The sequence below is a fragment of the Anser anser genome (genome assembly GCF_964211835.1).
Source record: "Anser anser genome assembly, chromosome: 14".
Taxonomy (NCBI): Eukaryota; Metazoa; Chordata; class Aves; order Anseriformes; family Anatidae; genus Anser; species Anser anser.
Genome location: NC_139735.1, coordinates 9,217,319 through 9,239,650, shown reverse-complemented (window position 1 = coordinate 9,239,650; position 22,332 = coordinate 9,217,319). Strand labels below are relative to the sequence as shown.

The 22,332-nt window shown below is 69.7% G+C and overlaps 3 protein-coding genes across 12 annotated transcripts in view; 2 read left to right on the top strand and 1 right to left on the bottom strand.

Moving 5' to 3' along the window:
• UIMC1 (ubiquitin interaction motif containing 1) overlaps positions 1-3,096 on the top strand; it is a 37,520-nt gene extending 34,424 nt beyond the window's left edge. For 3 of the 4 annotated variants that reach the window (XM_083798571.1, XM_083798569.1, XM_083798568.1), the window contains 3 exons: positions 678-798; positions 2,331-2,394; positions 2,678-3,096. In XM_083798571.1, the coding sequence (XP_083654697.1) occupies positions 678-798; positions 2,331-2,394; positions 2,678-2,913 (421 nt within the window). In that variant the 3' untranslated portion in view covers positions 2,914-3,096. The remainder of the gene's footprint in view (positions 1-677; positions 799-2,330; positions 2,395-2,677) is intronic. The other variant, XM_083798570.1, reaches the window with a different exon arrangement.
• Positions 3,097-3,239: 143 nt separating this feature from the next.
• Positions 3,240-8,473, top strand: HK3 (hexokinase 3). Of its 6 annotated transcripts, XM_083798543.1 has the most exons (19): positions 3,431-3,761; positions 3,851-3,905; positions 3,986-4,148; positions 4,453-4,601; positions 4,711-4,830; positions 4,909-5,004; positions 5,101-5,200; positions 5,283-5,466; positions 5,614-5,769; positions 5,853-6,086; positions 6,178-6,482; positions 6,564-6,703; positions 6,847-6,966; positions 7,054-7,149; positions 7,261-7,360; positions 7,467-7,650; positions 7,722-7,877; positions 7,996-8,229; positions 8,332-8,473. In XM_083798543.1, exons 1-19 carry the CDS (start codon positions 3,460-3,462, stop codon positions 8,465-8,467), a joined length of 3,030 nt encoding a protein of 1,009 aa, XP_083654669.1. In that variant the 5' UTR covers positions 3,431-3,459; the 3' UTR covers positions 8,468-8,473. The 6 variants fall into 6 exon arrangements, with proteins under 6 accessions (XP_083654665.1, XP_083654666.1, XP_083654664.1 ...); XM_083798539.1 differs by adding an exon at positions 3,240-3,408 and having other exon boundaries at positions 3,564-3,761; positions 4,711-5,004; positions 5,283-5,769; positions 6,847-7,149; XM_083798540.1 differs by having other exon boundaries at positions 3,427-3,761; positions 5,283-5,769; positions 6,847-7,149.
• Positions 8,474-8,577: 104 nt separating this feature from the next.
• Positions 8,578-20,938, bottom strand: UNC5A (unc-5 netrin receptor A). Of its 2 annotated transcripts, XM_083798551.1 has the most exons (16): positions 20,797-20,938; positions 13,297-13,518; positions 12,990-13,133; positions 12,805-12,908; positions 12,519-12,699; positions 12,244-12,411; positions 11,906-12,070; positions 11,632-11,820; positions 10,822-11,121; positions 10,631-10,718; positions 10,377-10,545; positions 10,041-10,274; positions 9,784-9,933; positions 9,522-9,686; positions 9,270-9,448; positions 8,578-9,131 (listed from the first exon to the last, which is right to left on the bottom strand). In XM_083798551.1, the coding sequence occupies exons 1-16, from the start codon at positions 20,921-20,923 to the stop codon at positions 8,966-8,968; spliced, it is 2,751 nt and encodes a 916-aa protein (XP_083654677.1). In that variant the 5' UTR covers positions 20,924-20,938; the 3' UTR covers positions 8,578-8,965. The 2 variants fall into 2 exon arrangements, with proteins under 2 accessions (XP_083654677.1, XP_083654678.1); XM_083798552.1 differs by lacking the exon at positions 12,244-12,411.
• Between the last annotated feature and the right edge of the window lie 1,394 nt (positions 20,939-22,332).

The window sequence follows — 22,332 nt, the reverse complement described above, 5'->3', positions numbered from 1 at the left end:
CCGAAGAACCAGTGCCCTCTTCTGCACGCTCTGGTCCCCGCCGAGAGCTGGCGTGGAGGCAATTACAGCCATATAAATCCAGGCCTGACCTCCATCTCCTTTCACCCAGGGTAATTTTCTTCCCAGGCACACTCAGTCGTCCTGCGTGAGCCTGGGCATCTCCTGCACAAACGAGGGGGTTCGAGGAGCGCGCTGCAAGGGAGAGGGCACCTGTGCCAGTCCTCCACCAAGGACTGTGTGCTGTGGCTTGTAAAATGGAGATAGTACAGAGAAAGACTTGATTTACTAGTCAGACAAGCTCATCCAGCCCTGGTAAAACGTCTCTCTGATTTAACACACTTGGTTTGCTTTTCAGGCAGAATTTAACTCCCTTTTGCAAAGCCCTCGCACTTCATTTCTGTGGATTTTGACAGGGTGCTTTATGTCTGGGGAGAAAGCAGCAGCGGTTGAGATAGTTAGATGAGCAGATTTGATTACCGTCCCGCTGCTGCAGCAGCAGGAGACAGAGGAGCAGGCAGGGAAAACTGATAATCGCCCAGGCTTTGTGCTCGGCGCTGGCCTGACCCCGCTGCTCGGTCCTGATCTGGCGACACGGAGGAAGCAAGTCACGGCCGGTGGCTGGGAGCCCAGCACAGGGCGAATCCTAACGCGGTGCTCTGTCCTTTCGTGCCTGGCAGGTGTGAGAAGTGCTACCTCTGTAAGTCACTGGTGCCACTGCTGCAGTATCAGAGGCACGTGGACAGCTGCCTCCAGGCTGCTAGGCAAGCTCAGGGAACCAGGAGGCTGCGAAGCGCCAAGGTGAGGGGCGACCCCGCAGACCGTCTCCTTTGCTTTGCGCTGGGTTTGGGGCCGGGTTGCCAGCAGGAGTCCTTTCCTTGGTCAGTGGGATGAGCCGTCCTGGCACGGGATTGCCTGGCCCTGTGCGTAGTAGCCCTGGCCAGAGAACTTGTTGCCTTCCCTCCCGCGACGCTCTGCGAGAGCGGGGACCGGTCCCAGGGGTGAGCTAATCCGGCGGAGCTGCCAGTAACCTCTCCAGCAGGCAGGCAGCCAGCCTGTCCCGCTGCCAGACAGCGCGCCTCAGTCCCGCAGCCTTCCTCGGCTGAATATAGATGCCGTGGAGGGCGGTGTCAGGGTGACAGGCGCATCTGACTCCAGCCACAAGCCTCTTCCCTCGGGGAAGGTTTGGAGCCGAAGCTGGGGGAGCCGCTCCGTGCCTGGAGCATCCCAGGGGAGCTGCGGGGAATGAGCACGGGGAGGTGTGCCGGCTGGGGGGATGTGGCAGGAGCACGGGGAGCAGCTGGCTCGCGGTCACCCACCAGGTGTTGGCCCCCACCGTGCCTTGTCCTGCTCGTGGTGGTCCGGGGGGAGCGCGGGGAGGGGTCTTCTTGGCCTTCCCGCTGGCTCCTGCGGGCAGAGCCCTTGTGCCTGAGCTTTGCCTGTGCTCGGAAATGTGATTCTCAGCATGAAGATGCAACATGATGTCTTAGTTTCCTATAATCCCTTAAATCCATCACAGGCCTCAGCCCTTTGGGGATTCAGATGCAAATGATGAGATTTCTGGTTGATGATTTTGGCTGGGACAAACCAAGCGCTGCGTGGCTCGGGGAGCTGCGGGGCACGGCTGCTCCTGCGTGTGACCGGCTCCGTGGGGGCCGTTTGACTCCGTCCCCGCGCCCCACGGCCGGCTGGCGCACGGGGCTCCTGCGTGCAGGCACCACGGGAAGGAGCTGGGGGTGGGCGGCCCTGGGGGTGGCTCGGAAAGGCTCTGGGTTTCCTCCGGCTCTGCCTCGTGCCGAGGGGGGAGCAGGTCAGGGTCCTGAGCCGCTGGGGAGCTTTTTGCTGGTAGCACGGCGTTCCTGCCACGGCCAGTTTTGGGGTGCTTGGCAGCTCTAGTCCTGCAGCTGGGATGCCAGTGCCTTCTGGGGCAAGGAACCACCAGGAGAGGGGACTTTGCAGGCAGGCTAAGTGTCCTTCCCTTGGTCTGTGTGACCGGCGTTGTCACATCAACGCACGAGATGTGCGTTTCTTGTCTGGCTGTGCCGTGGAGGAAGGCTCTTCCCAGCAGCACCAAGCCCCCCGCCCTTACACGAAGCAGGACAGAGCCTGCCCTCAGAGGCACGGTGCCTGGGGGATGTGCCTGAGACGTGGTGCCCAGATAGCCCCTTACAGCCCCGTGCTCAGTCACTGGGCTCGGGGGTGGCTTCCTGCCCCTGGCGTCCCATCGTATCGGGCTCCGCTCTGTTAACTGGCCCCAAAGCTGCCCCGGTGTCTGTGCCCGGATGGGTTCCCTCACGACAGCGCTGTGACAGTGTTCTCCTCTGCCTTGGCAGGTCGTGGGAAGGCAGGAGAGGGGACTCCTCAGCATGCTGGAGATCTCGGAGAGCAAGTCTGCAGGTGGGAAGCTGCTTTCTCTGCCGGGGTGAGGGCTGTCAGACCTCCCCTTCTGGGGCTTTGGGGTCTCAGCTTGGGCTGTGCAGGCTGAAGGGGCCTGCTCAGGAGGCTGGGGGTTAGCTGGCCGTTGGCACCCCCTCGGGAGCCCCACGCCTGCTGTGAAGACTTGTGGCACTGCCCAAGATGTGCCAGTGATGGCACGGCCCAGCTCCATGTCACTGAGGTCCTGGGGTGGGGGGTGTCAGGGTGCTGCCCCCATGGGTGCTGACGTGCCCCCTCCTTGCAGGTGCTGATGAGGGGACCCCCCTCGCTGGACTAGGACGACGCTCCCCTCCCGTGCTCCCAGCCCGCGCCGAGGAGGAAGAGGGGGAAGAGGCGGCCGGGGACGGCGTGAGCTCCCTCCCGCGCCTCCCTTTCGGCATCTCCGCGGGCTGCTCGCTGGACTCGGCGCCGCGCTCGGCGCACCGCTTGGGCAGCCAGCAGCAGCCCAGAGCCTGCCGCCGGAGGAAGCGCAAGTTCTGAGAGCTGCTCCCGCTGCCTGCTGCTCCCCCAGCCCCCCCTTTTATACGTTTTCTACGCCGTGAGCCGAGCTGGGAGCGCCGGGCGGAGCAGTGACTGTGTTTTGTAGGTGCCTGCGCGGCTTCGCTCCCTGTTAAAGAAACGGAAATATATTTATGTATGTTTTTATGAAATTGCAGCAACACACTGAGTGGTGCCGTCCTTCTCGGGGGAGCAGAGCGCAGAGTGGGACCCCAGGATCGGATCCCCCAGCCCCCCAGCCCCATGGCCCCAGCGCAGCACCCATGGGCCTGATCCTGGCTTCTATTGCCAGGGCAACGGGGAGCGGCGTTACCAACGGTTCTGCCCCCCCGCCCAGCACACCCAGGGTGCCACCAACGGGTGCCTCCCGCCCGCCGCCATGTCCAGCCCCAGGCGCCCCGGCTCCCAGCCCAGCCGCGGCGGCAGGGCCCCGTGGAGCCCCCGCGGGGAGAGGGGCCGCCTGCCCCCCGTGAGCCGGTGAGGGGCTGCGGTCCTGCAGCTGGGGGGGATGCTGTGGGGTTGGGTGGGATGGGAAGTGGGGAGAGAGCTGGGCGCCCACCCCTCCTCCTTGCCCCCACCCTGGTTTTAAATGTCCCCTCCCCGGGGAGAGACCAGCCTCCGGCCTCTTGCAGGTGCGTGGGCATGGTGATGTGGGGGCAGCAGCCTTCTCCTGCGGCGCCCGGCCTCGAGGACAGCCTCTGTGCCATCGCCGTCGTGGGGCGCAGCTGTGCCCTCTACCCCCGGCTGCCCGGTCGTGACGGCGGCGGGACGCTGCCGAGCCACGACGCTGCCCACACCTCGGCCCCCTGCGGCAGGGACGTGGAGGGGAGGTGGGGAGGCCCGGCCGGGATAAGGCCCCTCCGGCCATGCTGCGGCACGGCCGGGGGCTCGGTGGGTGACGCCACATCCCCCCACGCAGGGCCCTGGGGAGCTTCCAGCTGGGACACCAGGACAACATCCCCTCCTGCACGCCGGTAAGGCCCGTCCCTGCCTCTCCGTGCCCAGGGAGAGGTGTCCCCTGTCCTGCCGGCCTGCCCTGACCCACTGTCCCCAGGTGCAACGGGCGCTCATGGTGCTCACCCCCTCGCTGGAGAAGCTGCAGGCGGTGAAGTGCCGCATGCTGGAGGCCATGGACAAGGGGCTGAGCCGACAGACGCACGCACAAGCCACCGTGCGCATGCTGCCCACCTTCGTCTGCTCCACGCCTGACGGCACCGGTGAGGCGGCCGGGGGGACGTGCTGCTGCGCTGCCTGCAGCTCTGCACGCCTCCCCGGGGTGCCAGGGAAGGGTGCCGCAGGAATCCCCTCCTCGGGCTGGTTTTGGGGTCTGAGAGCTGCCCTTGTGCGGGGACAGAGGCCAGCAGCCAGCTCCCTGGGGCCCTGCGGTGGTCTCAGGAGGGGAATTGCTGCTTCCCCTGGGGGTGGGCGTCACTGGGACAGGGTGAGGAGCGGATCCTGGGCTGGCGGGTGGGGGCTGCCACGGGCAGGTCTCTGCCTGACGCTGCCACCGCTGCCCCGTAGAGAAGGGCGACTTCATGGTGGTGGAGCTGTGCCAGAGCCACGTCCGCACCCTGTTTGTGACCCTCCTGGGCGACGGAAACCAGAGCCCCCAGCTGATGTACAAGATCTTCGACATGCCAGCAGACATGCTGCAGGGAACCGGGGAAGCGGTACTGGGGGAGGCCCGTGGCAGGGGCTGAGTACCACAGGGCTCCGACCACCTCCCGCACCCGGGGGTGCTGGGGCAGGGGGGCAGCTGCTCACCCCGCGCCTTTGCAGCTCTTTGACTTCATCGCTCAATGCGTGCACAAGTTCCTGGAGGAAATCGGCAGCCTTCAGCATTGCCTCCCCTTGGGCTTCGTCTTCCCTTTCAGCTGCAGGCAGACGGGGCTGGGCAAGGTGAGCGGGGCAGCTGGCCGGGGGGACAGAGCCACCCCCAGGCTGATGGCCAACGGCTCGCCCCCGTGCTCTCCGCAGGCCGAGCTCATCTCCTGGTCCAAGGGCTTCCAGTGCAGCGACGTGGAGGGGAAGGACGTCGTGCAGCTGCTGCAGGCAGCCATCAACAAGCTGGAGGTGGTGGGGAGGCTGTGGGGCGCTGGGTGAGGGGTGAGGGTCCCGGCTGGGGGCTGCCCCCCGCGATGGAGCTGACGAGGCCCTGCTCCCCGCCAGCTCTACCACGTGCAAGTCATCGCCCTGCTCAACGACACCATGGGCACCATGATGGCGAGCAGCTGGGGGGGGAAGCCCTGCGAGATCGCCCTGGTGACGGGTGAGCAGCGGGCGGCCCCGTGCCGCGGTGCGGCGGTGCTGGGGGGGCTGTGCCGGCGCTCAGCCCCCCTCGCTCCCCGCAGGCACGGGCACCAACAGCTGCTTCATGGCCGAGGCGGAGCTGGTGGAGGTGGTGGAGGAGAGCAACGGCAGGATGTGCGTCAACAGCGAGTGGGGCTGCTTCGGGGACGACGGCGCCCTCAGCGACGTGCTGACCCCCTACGACCACCGCGTGGACCAGGAGTCCTCCAACCCCGGGGAGAGGAGGTGCGGCGAGGGAGGGGGGTCCTGGGGGGCCCCTCGCAGCGACGGGGATGCCAGCAGGAGTGAATGCCCCCCCCCCGTGGTGCTCTCAGAGGGCTGGGGGGTGGTGTGGCTGTGGCTGGGGAGGGGGCTGACTCCCACCGCACGCAGGTTTGAGAAGATGGTGGGCGGCCTCTACCTGGGGGAGATCGTCCGGCACGCCGTGCTCATGCTGGCCGCTGAGCAAGCACTTTTCGTCGGGGCCAGCACCTCCGTCCTGGGGAACAAGGACGCGTTCAAGACCCAGCAGGTCCTGGAGATCATGGAGTGAGTGGCTGGTGGCTGGGAGGCTTGATGAGTGGGTGCCCCCAGCCGCAAGCGGGTGGCCCCGTAAGTGCTCTCCCTTGCAGCAACGAGACGGGCATGGCCAAGGCGAGGAGCGCTCTGGAGGCCCTGGGGCTGCAGCCGAGCGAGCGGGACTGCTGCCGGGTGCAGCAGATCTGCCGGGCGGTGGTGAGCCGCGCCGCCGCGCTCAGCGCCACGGGGCTGGCCGCCATCCTCAGCCTCATGTGCCGCAGCCGGGAGCTGGAGCGGCTGGTGGTCAACGTGGGGGTGGACGGCGAGCTGTACCGGGCCCACGCCAGGTGCGGGGGGGGGACACGGGGCTCCTGGCTGGGGACATCGCTTCTTGGGATGCCTCAAGGGCAGCTCTCACCCTGCTCTTCCTCCCCGCAGGTTTGGGGAGATCCTGCAGAGCGTGGCGGGGCTGCTGGCCCCCGAGTGCACGGCCACCCTGGTGCCCTCGGCGGACACCAACGGGCTGGGGGTGGCCATGGTGACGGCGGTGGCCCAGCGCCTGTTGACCCAGCGCCACGAGGTGGAGCAGCTGCTGGCCCCGCTGCGGCTCAGCCGCGCCGACCTGGAGCGTGTCCAGGCGCTGATGAGGCAGGAGATGGAGCGCGGGCTGGGCCGGGACAGCAACGCCGACGCCTCCGTCCGCATGCTGCCCACCTACGTCTGCAACACGCCCGACGGCACCGGTGAGGGACAGGGCGTGGGGAAAGGGGCCTGATGGGGGCGGTCTCTGGCCCCGCTCACGCCCCCAGGTGTGCTCCCCGCAGAGAGAGGCGACTTTCTGGCGCTGGACCTGGGGGGGACCAATTTCCGGGTGCTGGTGGTGCGTGTGATGCAGGAAGGCATCCACATGGCCAGCGAGATCTACGTTGTCCCGACGTCCGTCATGCAGGGCACCGGCGAGGCGGTGAGGTTCTGTGCGGGGAGCATGGCACCGGCCGAGGGCTGGGAATCGCCTCGGCCCCTGCTGCCCCGGGGCTGCCTCGCTGCACGTGCCTGGGGACAGCCCCCCCTGCGTCGCTCCAGCTTGACCGCAGCCCCTCTCCACAGCTCTTTGACCACATCGTCGAGTGCATCATGGACTTCCAGACGAAGCAGAACCTGATGGAGCAGGTCCTGCCCCTCGGCTTCACCTTCTCCTTCCCCTGCCAGCAGCTGGGCCTGGATAAGGTGAGGGGGTGGTGCTGGCCCCGCGGGATGGGAAGGGTCCCCGGGTGTGATGCAGCTGCCTGGCCCCTGCTCCTGTCTCTCTTCCAGGCCGTGCTGCTGACCTGGACCAAAGGCTTCAGTGCCTCGGGCTGTGTTGGGCAGGACGTGGTCCAGCTGCTGCGAGACGCTGTGCAGCGCAAACAGGTGGGGAAGGGCTGGGGACCCCTCCCCTGAGCCCCCGGGTGCCAGCCCGCTGGTGACACCTGGAACCCACCGGGTGCCACCAAGCCACGTGTCCCCATCTCCTGCCTCCAGCACGTAGCGCTGAAGGTGGTGGCCGTGGTGAATGACACCGTGGGAACCATGATGGCCTGTGGCTATGACAACCCCAAATGTGAAATCGGCCTCATCGTGGGTAAGGGGCACCTCTGCACCCGGGGGGGTCTCTCCCATTCCTCGCCCCGGCTCTCCAGGTGCTGCCGGGGCTGGGGCCGGCGGGTGACAGCGGCGCTGGGCTGCAGGGACGGGGACCAACGCCTGCTACATGGAGGAGAGGAAGAACGTGGGCACCGTGGAGGGGGACGAGGGCCGCATGTGCATCAACATGGAGTGGGGGGCCTTCGGGGACAACGGCTGCCTGGACGACATCTTCACCACCTTCGACCGGATGGTGGACAAGAAAACCATCAACGCGGGCAAGCAGAGGTGGGCGAGGGACCTGGCGTGGGCAGGGCTCTGGGGGGGCACTAATGCAGCCGGGGCTGTGCCTGGGGCAGGTTTGAGAAGCTCATCAGCGGCATGTACCTGGGTGAGATCGTGCGCCACATCCTGCTGGCAATGGTGGACAAACAGCTCCTGTTCCGCGGCAAGCCCTCTCTCAAGCTCCAGACCAGGGACATCTTCCAGACCAAGTTCCTCTCCACCATCGAGACGTGAGTGTGGGGAGCCCTCGTGTCGGGGCTGAGGGGCGCGGGGTGCTGCCGCCTCCACCCCGTGCAGTGGGATGGTGACGGGGACAGCGACACTAACCGTGGCCCTGCTCTGGGCCAGCGATGGGCTGGCCCTGCAGCAGGTGCAGGGCATCCTGCGCGACCTGGAGCTGGACGCCAGCTTCGAGGACAGCGTGCTGGTGCGCGAGGTGTGCCAGACCGTGTCCCTGCGGGCGGCCCAGCTCTGCGCCGCCGGCCTGGCCGCCGTGGTGGAGAAGATGCGGGAGAACCGGGGCCTGGCCCAGCTGGCCATCACCGTGGGGGTGGACGGCACCTTGTACAAGATGCACCCGCAGTGAGTGCGGCGGGCGCCCTCCGCGTATCCATGCCCCGAGTAAGGGGTTTGGGGCACGGGGCGGCCCTGCTGGTGCTCAGCCGCCTCGTCCTGTCCCCGCAGCTTCTCCCAGAACCTCCAGCAGATGCTGCAGGACCTCGCGCCCAACTGCGCCGTCACCTTCCTGCAGTCGGAGGACGGCTCAGGGAAAGGCGCCGCGCTCGTGGCGGCCGTGGCCTGCCGGGAGACCAGCCCCTAGGGACAGCCCCGTCCTCCTCCTCCTCGCCCCCAATAAAGTGCTTTGCTCCGCACCTCTGACTCCTGGGGTGAAGGCAGGGGGCCGGGGGGCACAGCTGGGCAGAGCCCCACGTAGCAATATATATCGAATTTATTTACATTCACGTCCGCCAGACCCCCCGCCCGCGGCACCGCTATGTACATAAGGCCAAGTGTAAATACTTGAATGCACTTAATACAGAATTAAAAAAACGGTCTTTACACAACACGGCACGGGGCCCGGGGCCGCCCAGCCCCGGGCGGAGACAGCACGACGGCACCGCACGCACCACGCACAACCCAGCGCCCGCCCGCACCCCGGCCCCGCGCCGAGCCCGGCACCCACGGCCATGGCCACAGCCACGGGCAGCCCTCCCGGCGGGCGCGGGCCGGGAGCCGTGGGGCAGCGGGGCCCGGGGGCCGGCCGGGGCCCCCTCCTGCCCCACGGTCCCCAGGAGAGGGGCCGGGGCCCCGCCGCGGCTCAGCACTCGGCCTCGGACACGGCGAAGAGGGCACCGTCCTGCTTGCCCACCTCGGCCACGGCGGCGGCCAGCTGCGAGAGGTTGCCATTGGGGAAGTGCCGTGCCTCCCACAGGTTGAGGATCATGGCCGTGGGGCTGGGCTTGGAGGCGTAGAAGCTGAGATGGCTGCGGGGCAGAGAGATGGCGTCAGGGCACGGGGACGGCTCACCGACGGCATCACCCCGCTCCCAGGGACCCGCAGGGTGCCATGGGTGCAGGATGAGGCCGGACATCCCGCTGTCCCCATCCCCATCCCCACGGCACCTGTCGAGATTGAGTTTCTGGGCCAGCGTTCTCCAGTCGGCTCCCCGGGCACACGGCGTGTCCAGGCTGCTGATGATCTTCTGGCGGATGAGGAAGGGGATCTTGAAGGCACTGGGACCCACCAGGGCCGGGGAGCCCACCTCGCTGTCGGGGACCAGCCAGTCTGAAAACCTCGTGTCCTGCAGGGGAGAGCACCGCGGGGGTGAGCTCGTCCCAGGGGTGCCGGGGGGGGTCCCCCCACCCTGCCCTCACCTTGGCGATATTGAAATTGATGGTGAAGCTCTGCCCGTCGCCCTCCACCTGCCAGATCCAGATCTTGCAGGCCAGCTCACACGTGCTGGGGCTGAGGCGCTCCAGGGTGAAGGTGCAGTGCAGGTAGGGCTGCAGCCCGCTCCAGATGTGGTAGAAGGGGATTTCCTGCGGCAGGGCGAGGGCGGTCACGGCAGTGGGGACCCCCCTTCATCCTTCCCCCAGGTGCCAAAACCAGCACATGCCCCCCCCCCGTTCCCCTTACCTGGTAGCTGGCGAGCAGCTTGCTCTTCCAGAGCGAGCTGGGCATGTCGTGGATGGAGAGGCGCAGGTTGTGGTAGCTGTCCTTGAAGTGCAGCACGCGGGGGGCCCCGATCAGCTGCCCCCCCATCTGCTTCTCCAGCTGGATCACCTCCTGGTGGCGTGGGCAGATGTTGGGCAGAGCCCGTCCCGCCGTGCACCCCTGGTGTGGGGTACAGACCCCCTCCCAAAATCCCAGCACAGGGCGGGGAGCCCCGGTACCTTGAGCGCGTCCTGGGTGTCGCTGAGGCAGTAGACGCGGATGTTGTACTCGAGCGAGGGGCAGGCGGCGGGCGCGAACAGGACCAGCTTGAGGCGCTTGGAGGCCGCCATGCTGAGGGACTCCCCGACCAGGGCGAAGCGCCCCAGCTGCTCCGTGAAGATGTAGCAGGCCTGCGCCTCCAGCTGGCAGTAGTACAGCTCCGTGCACGGCTCCGCGCCCAGCTGCAGCACGTCCTGCGGCACGGGGAGATGCAGCTCCCCCCCGCCAAAAAGAAGCCCCCCACGGGGGGGGGGGTTCCTCTCCCCACACCCCTTCACCCCCTTCGGGGCGCTCACCTCCCACGTGCCCTCGCACGACTGCTTCTTCAGCCGGAGGCTCCAGTTCTCAGCGCTGGCCTCCACGCAGTGCCCCATGGCCAGGATGGCGGGGCGGGTGAGCAGGACGCCGGGGGGGCCGCAGCTGACGATGGGGCTCAGCAGCGTCTGGCAGCCGGCTAGGGGCAGCCTGGGGGGGGACACAGGAGGTTTTGGGGGGGATGAGTGTAGCCGGCACCCCCGCAGCCCTGATACCCGGCAGCTCCGGCACCTACCTCACCTCCTCCTGCTTGTGCAGCGTCAGGTAGACCTCGTAGATCTTCCCCCGCGGGATGGCGTCGGGTGGGATCAGCAAGCTGATGCCTGGTTGGGGGGGGGGGAACGCAGGCAGCAGGCTGAGCCCCCCCATCCCTGCGCCCCGTGGGGCGACGCAGCCGCCGGGCGGCCCCCCCAGTGCCCGCCGTACCTGTGTTGGGGATCATGAGGCGCCCCCCCAAGAAGTTGAAGGTGCCGTAGGCCATGTTGGTGTTGCCGCGGGGCAAGGAGCGGAAATAGCTCTGGGTGGAGAGCCGGGCCACGAAGTCGGCGCCCTCGGCGGCGGGCGAGCTGTGGTGCAGCGTGTGCCGCCCGGCGCCCAGCGGGCTCAGTAGGTGCCCGTTGGGCAGCTGGAGCTTGGCGGGGCCGTCCTGGCGCGGGCACAGCGAGCCCTGGTAGGTCATGGTGGCCGTGCTGAGGTCGGGCTGGATGGTGAGCAGGCTGGGGTTGTCTGCGGCACAGAGCGGGGGCCGTGGCGCTGCCGCCCTCGCGTGGGGGCGCAGCCGTCCTGGGGGCCGTGGGGGGCACGGCCCCAGCCCCACGGGAAGGAGCTGATGGGGCGCAGCCACCCCCGGGGGGCCAAAGGGTGTTGAGCCCCTTACCCGCAGCACAGACCCTACAGGGCCCAAGGAGCACCCAGCTCCAACCCTGTGCCCAGGGACGCTATGGGATGCAGAGCCCCCTACGCACAGCCAGGGGCTCTGTGGGATACAAAGCACTGGCCCGCTATCGGAGACCCTATAACAGAGCCCCTGTCCCAGCATCAGGGACCCTATGGGGCACACAGCCGCTTCCCAGAGACCCCACAGGGCACAGTGCTCCTACCCAGGGAGACACGGAGCACACAGTCCCTCCCCAGAGTGCCCCCCCGTGAAACTGCCACCCCAGGGAGCAGGGGACGCCGTGTCCCAGCAGCGTGCAGCTGGCAGCACGGGCACGCAGCCCTGTGCCCCTCGCTCACCGGCCTTGCTGGGCTTGATGCTGACGGGCTGGAAGCCGGCGGTGAGGATGGAGGAGTCGGCCACGTCGGCGTCCAGGCCCCCCTTCTTGCGGCAGTACACCAGCACGCCCACCAGCAGCAGCAGCACCAGGCACACGGCCACAGCGATCAGCCCCACGTACAGCGCCACGTCCTCAGCACCCTGGGCGGCTGCGCGGGGCAGGGCGTCAGCACTGGGTGCAGCTCCGTGTCCCCGTTCCCCCATCCCTCGGCGCGCCCTCCCCGTGGCACTCACCGGGGCTGCAGAGCTCAGAGGTGCAGTTGCGGGTCTCCAGCTCGGCGCCGTGGCACTCCTGGCCCCCGTTGCGCGGCGCGGGCTCCGAGCACTCGCGGCTCCGCCAGTGCGTGCACTCGGTCCCGCACACCGACCACTTGCTCCACTCTGACCAGGCTCCATCCACTGCGGGCACAGGGGGGGTCAGCACCCCGCCGGCACCCCCCTCAGCACCCTTTCCCCTGCCCCGGGGCTGGGACAGACAGACAGACACACGGGGGTGGGAGGACGAGACGAAGGGGGTGGGCGCGACGATGGGTGCAGTGGGGCGCAGACGGTGCCGCGGGCACGGCGGGTACCTGGGCAGAGGGTGGTGCAGGCGCTTTTCTGCACGTTTTGGCCCTCACAGAAAGCCCCCCCGTTGAGGGGCGTGGGGTTGGTGCAAGTCCGGCTCCGCTTCTGCCAGCCCCGTCCGCAGCTGGTGCTGCAGCCCGACCACTGCGTCCACGTCGACCAGCCGCCGTTCACTGGGTGGAGAGGGACCCGTCAGCACCCGCCGGGCCGGGGGGACGCCGGGGGACGGGGACAGTGACACCGGGGTGGCACAGCGGGGCGGGGAGCGGCGGGGCCGTACCGTAGACGGTGATGGCGGCGGAGGCGCTGCGGCGGCGGGCCACGATGTTTTTGGCCACGCAGGTGTAGTTGGCGGTGTCGGCCAGGCGGGCTTGCCGCAGCACCAGGCTGTGCTCCGGCGTCACGTAGACGTTGGCGTCCAGCGCCGGGTCCACCAGCTCCTCGTTGCGCAGCCACTCCACCTGTGGGCACGGGGACGTCGCTGGGCGCCCGTTCGGGGAGCACCCACGGCATCCCTGCAAGCAAAGAGCACGCGGTGGCCCCCGACGCCTCGTCCCACGGCTCACCTCGGCGGGGGGGATGCCCTCGGGGGGGCGGCACGGCAGCACGATGCCCTGCTCGATGGAGACCTCCCTGGCCGTCGGCTCCTGCTCGAAGTTCTTGCGCAGATCTGGGGAGGCACAGCACCCCGTTATAGGGGCCAGCACCCCGCGCCCTGTCCTGCCTGGGGACCCGCCGGGGTCGCACTCACAGGCGATGCGCACAAAGGCCTTCTGGCTCTTGGTGGTGCCGGAGGAGCTCCATGCCACGCACTGGCACCAGTACTCCTCCAGGCCGAAGATCTTCTCCACTTGCTGGCGGGTGATTTCGATGCGCACCTCCATCACGGGCAGCCCTGGGACGGGAGGCAGCACGTGAGCACCGGCCGCCCAGGAAAGCTCCCCGCGGGTCCCCAGCTCCGTGCAACCCCCGAGAGGGATGCACGTGGCTCCCCGCGACCACGGCTGCTGCCAGGAGCCACGGTGGCTTGGGGGAAGCGGCGCTGAGCCGGCGCTCACCAGTGCTGCGGTCGGTGCTGTGCTGCGTGACGTGGTCGCCCTGGTGCACCCACTCGCCGTTGCACTTGAAGTAGATCTGGGTGGCGGGGGTGGCCCGGCAGGCCAGGCTCACCGGCTTGTTCTTCACGATGTACACGTCCTCGGGCTCCAGCAGGAAGCGGGGCAGCAGGTCCGGGGACGCGCCGGACACGGGGGTGGCCACGGTCGCGCTCTGCTGAGCACCTGCAGGGACACGGGGACTCGGCCACCTCCGGGGCCACCGGTGGCCCCACTATCTGCCCCCGCCGCCAGCACTGCGGCAGCCCCGGCAGCCCCCCCCCCAGCCCCGCCATCCATCAGCGAGAGGAGCAGCGCGGTGGCTGCGCCCACTGAACCCGCGCCGATCCCTCATGTCCGCACTTAGTGCTAATGAAAAGGAAATGTAGTGTGACCAATAAGGGACATCGCTCACTCCTCCCGGGGCGCTGCAGGCGCCCGCTGCCCCCCTTCCCCTGCACACAGCAGGGGCCGCATCCTGCCCCGCCGCAGCCCGGCGTGGTGGGAGCCAGCGGGGTGCGCACCCCACTCCCGTGCCATGGGGACACGGCGTAGGGTGACACGGTGGCATGCCACGTCCCGTGTCACTTCCCAGGAGCTTGCACACACATGGCACACAGGGACTGGGCGTCCCCAGGTGTCCCCAGGGTGGCGAGGGTGGGTTAGGCCCTGCAGGTTCATCCCTGGTGGGGCTGAGCATCGCTTGGCTTTGCCTGGGGGCTGTGGCAGCCACCACAGGGGCAGGGACCCAGCGGGGACAGCAGCGCTGGGGACGTGGCACGTGGTGGTGGCCGTGTCCCCCAGCCCTGCAGGCAGCCGCGTGCCCCCGCAGCCGGCGCCCCCGCTCCTCCCGCCCCACGCAGGCGCCCGCTGTGGAAAGAGTTAATAAAACAGGGCCCTAAATAAGCATTTGATTAACAAACGATAAAATAGCGATTGTGTCACTGAATGAAGCTGTAATTGCTGCTGCTAATTGGCTGGTTAGGATTTAATAAGCAATTAAATGGGATGGAATGCGCAGTAATTAAGTGCCTTCGTTTGGCAACCGCCTGCCGCCCCCCGTGCACCCGCCGTGCCCCCAGCTCGCCGCCAGGCGCGGGGTCCCCCTGCCCACCCGGGCAGCGCCGCCTGCCCAGCGGGGACACGGGGGACACGGGCGTCCCTTGGGCCCTGGCTGAGTGTCCTGGGGGGCTCCGTGTCCCGCTGCTCCCCCCGGCTGGATCGGGCCCCTCCGGGCCAGGGAGCGGGCGCTGAGCAAGCCTGGCCACGGTGCCCAGCGGGACGGGCAAGGTGCGGCAGCTCATTTACACTGCGAAGATAAACGGCCACCATAACGCGCCAGTTATTACCCCATCAGCACTTTTACAATGTCGCTAGCAATTAATTTAATTAAAACCCCTGTCCGGGATATACAGGCATTTCATATTTCACCGGTTTAATGACACCCACCCCCAGCTGCAGCCTGGGGGGGTCACGGCACGGACAGGGGCTGCGTGTCCCCCCGATGCGTGCCGGCGGTGACGCGGGTCACTGCAGCCCCCGTGGCTCACACCACGGCACCCATGGTGCTGCTGCCTCCTTCCCGTGCACGCTGTGCTGGGGGGTGGGGGGGCTGCAACGGCCAGAAAGGCAACCCAGCACCAAAGGCTTTATTTCTGAACTAAGAGGGATGCTCTGCACAGCAATAAAGCTGCCGGGCTGCGGCTGGCAGGCGGGTTAACGGGCTCGCGGCGCTCCAGGGCCCTGCCTCTTAATCACGCGTGGAATGAGCACGGAGGGCGCTGAGCCGGGTGCTGCCCGTCGCGGCCGAGCAGAGCGGTGCAGGGCGGCAGCACCACGGGTGGGTGCAGCATGGACAGGAGCACCCCCCCCCCCCCCCAGGCCCTGCACCCAACGGGGCCACCAGCGCCTTGCGGGCAGGGTGGGATGGGCACCGAGCACAAGGCAGACCCACGGAGCCCCCCAGAGGGATGCCATCCTGCCGCTTAGCACCGCGCTGAGCACCAGTGTGGCTCTGCCATGGTGTGACCCAGTCGAGGCACCGATGGGCTTCGGCCGTGGGCAGGGCTGTGGGACGGAGCTGGCCTGGAACCCTGGCAAGGGAGCGGAGGGAGCACGGTGTGGGCCCCCCAAACCCCACGGGCACCCCAAGCACATCGCGGCTCTCTCCTATGCACCACAGGCACCCCACAGCACGGCCACCCCAAACCCAGCGTGCCCCCCACGCACACCACGGACACCCCCACGTACTGCGGGCGTCCCACAGGCCGCGGGCACCCACCCCGCCCGCCGTGGGCGCCCCGCGCAGCGTGGGCACCCCGCAGGCATCGGGCCCCCCACGCGGCGCTGCGCCGGGCTCCCACACCGCGCGGCCTCTCCGCTCACCTGCCGCTGCGTCGCCATGGAAACAGGCGAGATGCTTATGTCACCTTGGCAAGGGGAGCCGCCTAACTTCGGGAGGATGGGGGACACAGGGACCGGGGGGGGGGCGGGGGGGTGCTGGTCCCGCTCGCCACGGCCCCGACCAGCCGCTGTCTCGGCAGCGGAACGGGTAATTGGGACGGCGGCGTGCTACCGGCGCCAATAAATCACTGCTGCTAAACCTAGTGCATTAAGCGGGGCTTTATTATCAATTATCCCCCACCCACGTGGGCTAACGAGCGCAGCGGCGGGCCTAACAAAGGGGCAGTGTGCCGGGGAAACTCGGGGTGCTGCAGGGCTGGCCACCCCCTTGCCCTCCCAGGGGGACGTGGCCACCCGGCTTTACCCCATCACTGCGGGCTGTCGGCCCCGCCATGTGCAGCCCCCGCTGCTCCCTGTGCCCCCCCGGGTGCTGCCACCCCCAGGGGCCCCTCCATGTAGCACCAGAGCCCCCCAGCACCAAGCACCGGGTGCACTGCTGCCACTGGGCAGGGTGAGACCGCGGGGTGCCCCAGTGGGGAGGGGACCCCGCCAGCACCCATTACACCCCCACCCCGGGGCTGTGTCCCCCACCCCCCAGCCTGGTCCCACTGCTCCTCAAGGGACTGTTCCCGCGCCCAGCACCGGTTCCGAGCTCCCCAGTGGTGCTGAGCGCGGCACGCCGCTGCCTGCTGCGAGGAGACGCGGGGAAGGTCAGCGTGTTCTTGGCGAGGAGAGCCTGCCCGCGGGCGGCCGCAGCAGCGCCGGCCCCGTGCCGCCGGCTCGCCGTGCCATCCCTGTCCCCTGCCCGCAGCCCCGCGGCCACCCCGGCACCGTGTGTGGTGGGGACCTGGGTGCCAGCCCCTGCCTCCGCCGGCTGTGCCCCCCCGGGGACCTCCCCGCATCACCGCGGGCATTGCAGCCAGCAAATTAAATCCCCAGCTGGAGCCCCATAAATCGCGGCCCGCGCCAGGCCTGGCACTCCATTAAAATGAAAGATTTCCTCGCACTTCGCAGGCGCCCGGCCTGCGCCCCGGCAGCAGGTAATTAAAGCAATAATTGCTGCTGATTGCGCCCGCCTAAACGAGGGAAAGGCGGGTGCTGGGGGGTGGAGGACGCCGGTCCCGCCGCGCCCAGGAGAGCCTGGGGGTGCCAGCCCCATGCGCCCCGCGCAGCCCAGGCACGGGGTCCCCTTTGGCGGGTGCCGAAGTGGCACCGCGCGGAGATGCCAGCCGGGCGCCGGTGCCAGCTCCAGCCGGGCAGCGAGCCAGCAGGGTCGGACGCCAAGGCCGGGCAGCGCAGCCCGGCTCCGGGCCAGTCTGATGTGCGGCAAGCCCCGGGCAGCGGGGACGATGGGCACAGGGCGCCAACGTGTCCCCGAGTGCTGCAGGGCACGGCCGTGTGCCATGGGCACGGTGCCACTCCCTGCCCTGACAGCGTGTCCCAGCGTCCCATTGCCTGGCACCACCCCACAGGATGGCCACGTGAGTCCCCGGCGTGCGCCCCACGGGTGCCACCCCCACGGGTGCCAGCCCCACGGCCACGTCCCGTGGCACTGCAGCGGCTGTGTGGGGGCCGCAGGGTGCCCGGCTCCCGGCGAGCGCGTGGCAGCGTCTGGGCGCTGATTAAGCGTGCGGTTGTTATGAATGAATTAGTCAGGCGGGTTTGCATGACAATGGAACTGCCTAATTATGGATTTTAGCTGATAACACTCTCCCCATTACATGCAATTAGCATGTGCCAGCGCGGGCACAGCTCCGCGGGCTGCACCCTCGCGCCGCCCCAGCGCCCGCCAACGGGGCTGCCGAGGTGCGTGGTCCGAACCATGCCCACGCCTCCAACACGCCGCCCCACGGCCGGGTTTTGGGGACAACGGGGTGCCGGCAAAGCAGCAGGGGGCAGCAGCCTCTCACCTCCCTGCAGACCAGCTCTGGGTGCCACCAGCTCTGGGTGCCACCAGCCCCTGCAGCCAGCGCTGGGCACCCAGGGCACCCCAGAGCCTCTCAGCCCCGCTGCCCCGTAGCACAGAGCTCTGCTCCCAGCCAGCCCCCGGTGCCCACCGAGCCCCCGGCCCCAGCCCCCCGGCAGGACCCGTGCCAAGCCATGCCAGCCCCAACAAGCAGCGGCCGGAGCGCTGCACGGGGAGAGGGGCCCGCTGCAATGCGCTGCCCGGGGGCTGCCCTGGTCTGGGCTGTGGTGGGGTTGGGACCCGGCCCCGGGGAGCCAAGCGGCTTTTCTGGCTCTCCTCTAATTGACAGTGAAGAGCAAACGCTCTGACCGCACTCTGTCCCCGCCGGGAGCAGCGTCAAGGTCACCCTCAGCGCTGGGTCCCCGGCCGCAGCGGGAGGGAACCAGGTGGGGGGCCGGGGAAGGCCCCTCTGGCCACACCACAGTCCCAGGCACCGGGGTCCTGCCCCATCCCACCCACAGCTCCGTGCCCCACGGCTGTGACCAGCAGCCCCAGCACACCACAGCCCTGGAGCAGTCAGGGCTGCCCAGGAGGGGGCTGGAGCCTGAGCCCCCCACCCGTGGCCAGGAGGGGGTCCCAGTGTGCCCCGTCTGGAGCCAGCCCACCCCATCCTGCCGGCGGGCAGACACTCGACCTGCAGGAGCAGCGATGGTACCGACGGCCAGAGCAGTGCTGGCACCGAGGGTGCAGGGCAGGGTGGGACACGCACGGTGCCATCATCCCCGGGGGGGGGGCACTGGACCCCAGCTGCACCCACGGCTGCGAGGTGCCAGGGGTGGCTGCGAAGGTGCCCTGCCCCAAGCGGCACCAGCAGCGCCCCGGTCCCCTCCTGCAAGCACCTGCCAGGCTCCGCCAGGTTTGATGTAGTGCCAGCCCCACGTGGCACCGAGCCAGAACAAACAGCCCTGGGCAGGCTGCGTCTGCCGCGCTCGCGCTGACAGCTGGCACGGCAGCTTCCCGGCCGCCCCGCGCGCCAGCCCTGCCCGGCGCCCTGTCCTCCTGCCCGCCCCGGTGCCGAGCCTGCCGTGGGATGCAGCGAGCTGGGGGGGCTCCAAGGATGGGGGTGCAGTGATGTGGGGGTGCCCTGTGGAGCCAGGGGGGCTCTGGAAGCCGGGTGAAGCTGGCGGCACTGCGTGGCTCAACGCATGGTAAGAGCCGTGCCCCCAGCCCACAGCTGCCCCCAGTCCCTGTGGCCCCTGGGATGTTGGTGTGATGGGGATGTGCCCTGAGGGCAGGGGATGCACTGGGCCTGGATGAACTGGGGGGGTGAGCACCAGCTGCTGGAGATGCGAAGGGGAAGGGGAAAGGGAAGGGTCCTCGGGCAGCAGTGGGCCAGGGTAGCTTCAGGGTAGGATTCTGCCCCCGTGTCCTTGCCACCCGCCAGAGCAGCAGCAGAGCGGTGCACCTCCGGCACCTCAGCACCCTGCTGCCCGTGGATCTGCTCCTGCCCATCCCTGCGAGCACCGGGAGCACAGCAAGGTCCGGAGACACCGCTCCACGGCTGCAGGCAGGGCCCCCTGCCCGGACACCTGGGTTCCCCTGTCCTGCACCTGTGCCTCAGCATCCCTGGGGAAGGGATGCCATGCCATGCCATGCCATGCCATGCCATGCCATGCCGGGCTGGAGAAGCACCCAGAGCACCGAGGCCCAGCCCCACCATGTCTGTGCCGAGCGGCGGCCGTGCAGGTGGCTGGGATCGGTCGCACCGCGGCCGGCTGTGAGCTGCCTGCCAAGCGAGCAGCAGCGGCGGGCGAGCTCCTGCACCGCACTGCCCCGAGCCAGCGCTGGCACCGCCGCCCCCCCGGCTCCCCATTTTTCCCTCCGCACACCCGGCACGGGGTGCACCCACCGTCCTGCCACCCTCCGTCTGTGGGTCACCATGGGGACTGCCGCGCTCCTTGCCCGGCTGGGGGTTGGTGCCCACAGCGCCCTGCGTACGGGGTCCTCTGCACCCACGGGGGCTGCACCCCAAGGACGGCGGCGTGCCACCCACCGTGCTCGGCCCTGCAGCATCCCTTTGCAGACGGGGCCGTGCTGGGAGCACTGGGTGCAGGGTCCCCGTGGTGCCCGGCCAGGAAAGATGCGTGCGGGTAGCACGGGGGCTGCAGCCCCCCCATGACGCTGGGGTGCGTACCCGCTCAGCCCACGCGGGTGCCCCCATGCCCGCCTGGCACATCAAGACCAGGCGAGGGGACGTCTGCGGTGGTGGCAGGAGGGATGGTGGCCGGGACCCCAGGGTGCATAGAAGCCCCCCCCCCGCCCCAGGGCCCCCACCAGAGCACACGTCCAGCTCGGGCGCAGCTCCCCTCCCCCTGCTCAGTCCTTTGTCTGCAGCCGCCACTTCCAGGCTAACGTGACACCTGCCAGGAGCCGCCGCCACCACGGGCACCCCCGCGCCCACCCCGCAGCCCCCGGCTCGCCGACGGGGGGGGGTCCCGGCACGGCAGCTCCCCCTCCTCCCTCGGCGTCCCGGCCCCGGGGCTGCGGGCACACGGGGCGCACCGGGCTCCGGACCGCGCGCGGCTGCACCAGCACCGACGCAGCCCCACGTACCCCGTTCCTTGGCCCCCCAGGTGCCCCCCCATCCCCACCCGGGGGTGACAGCAGCCCTGTCCCCTCCGCCACGGTCCCCCGCGTCCCACCAGGTGCCGGGGCGGGCAGGGACCCCCCGCGCTGGGCGAGGACCCCCGGCGCGGAGCAGCTCCACTGCGGGCTCCGCGGGGGGCGGGGAGCGGAGCCGAGGGGGCGAGGCGGTTGGGGGGGGGGACGGGACACGCGTGTGCGGCCCCGCGTGGGCGTGGGGAGGGGGCGGCAGTGCCCGGCTCGGGGCAGGGCGCACAGCACCACCCCCGTGCCCGGCCAGCCGGCACCCCGCGGCCAGGCGGTGCCCCGGCGCTCCGCAGCCCGGGGGGGGGGGGCCGGGAGGCAGCGTGCACCGGGCACGGCACGGCACGGCACGGCGGCCGGCGGGGTGGGGGGAGGACCCCCCCTAAGCCCCCAGCACCCCTCACCCGGCCGGGCACCCACCCCGGGGGGTCCCCCCCGCTGCCCTCCCGGGGATGCTCTCCCGGGGGTGACCTTGCCCGGGGACTCACCGGCGGCGGCCAGGAGGGCAGCGGCGAGCAGGGCGCCGAGCGGTCCCGGCGCGGCGGCGACGACGGCGGCGGCGGCGGCGGCGGAGGAGGCGGCGGGGGCCCGGCGGCGGCGCGGCCGCGCACCCATGGCGCGCCCCGCGGAGCGCTGCGGGCCGAGCGAGCAGGCGGCCGCGCTCCGCGGCGCCCTCAGCGGGCCATGGAGCCCCCGGCCCCGGCCCCGGCCCCGGCCCCGGCCCCGCCGCTGCTGCCGCCCGCGCCGCGCCGCCCCGCACCGCTCCGCCCGGCGCCGCCAATGCGGGGCGGCCGAGCGCGGACCCGCCCGCGGGAGGGACGGCGCAACAGCTGGGCGCGCCCCCGCCGCCGCCGCCGAGCGGGCACGGCACGGCTGGGCTCGGCACGGCTCGGCACCCCGCCGTCCGCCCCGTGCGCCGCCCTCCGGCACGGCGCTGCCCGGCCCGGGGGCGCACGGGTGGGCTGCAGCCCTCCCCCTGCACCGCACCCCTGCGGGGGACGGCACCCACGGGTGGCACCCACGGGTGCCGCAGCGCTCCCGCCGGGGGTGAACTGTGTCCACCGACCCCGTCCCTGAACAGTGCCCAGACCCCCCCCGTGCCCTCTCCCCCAGTCCCTGCTGCCCCCCGTGATGGGCAGGGGGCCCCCAGCCCACCAGGCACCCCCACAGACACCGGGGTGCGGGGTGTCCCCAGCAAGTGCCGGCTTGCACTTGGAGATGTCACGGACGTGGGGACACTGTTTAAAGGGAAACGTGCCACCCGTGGGCACCCAGCGGGCAGCGAGGCCCCACCTTGCCACCTCCCCGCACTTAGGGGTGGCACGGGCACCGGGTGCCGTCCAGCCGAGGTCCTCAACCAAGGCTGGTGTTATGCTGCAGCGTGGGCATGGGGCAAGGGGGGGGGACGCTGCTTTGGAGTGCCCGAGGTGATCCCAAGCCAGCCCCAGTGCTGCTGAGCAGCCCCTGTCCCCGAGCAGCCCCTGTCCCCGAGCAGCCCCTGTCCCCGAGCAGCCCCTGTCCCCAGCAGCAGGGGCCGGGCAGGGGGCAGAGCTGGGCAGCAGCTCCGAGCGCCGCGCAGAGTTAATTTCATTAGCAGCTCCAGGAGCAATTAACAATTGTTCTGCTGCCTTCGAGAGCTGAGGCAGGTGTGAAGCCAGCGCGGATCTCCAGCCCGCACCGCAGCCTCCACCTGCCCCGGCGCAGGGCCGGCAATGCCGGCAGAGCCACGGCCACGGCCAGCACAGCACAGCGAGGGGCCATGGCACAAAGCGGGGAACGTGGGTGAGGTGAGGATCTCGTTAAGATCTCCCACAATCAGGATGCTCCCACTGCTGGAGAGCCCCACGCCGATACAGCCTCGTGCCGGCTGCGTGCACGGGTAGGGATGGAGCTCGGGGGGTGGCACCCGTGGGTGCCTGCTCCCTGCCCACCGTCCTATGCTGTGTCCCCCCTGAACCCCGGCACATCCCGCATGGGCACCGCTGGGTCTGGCAGAGGCACCCACCAGCCCCCTTTGCATGGGC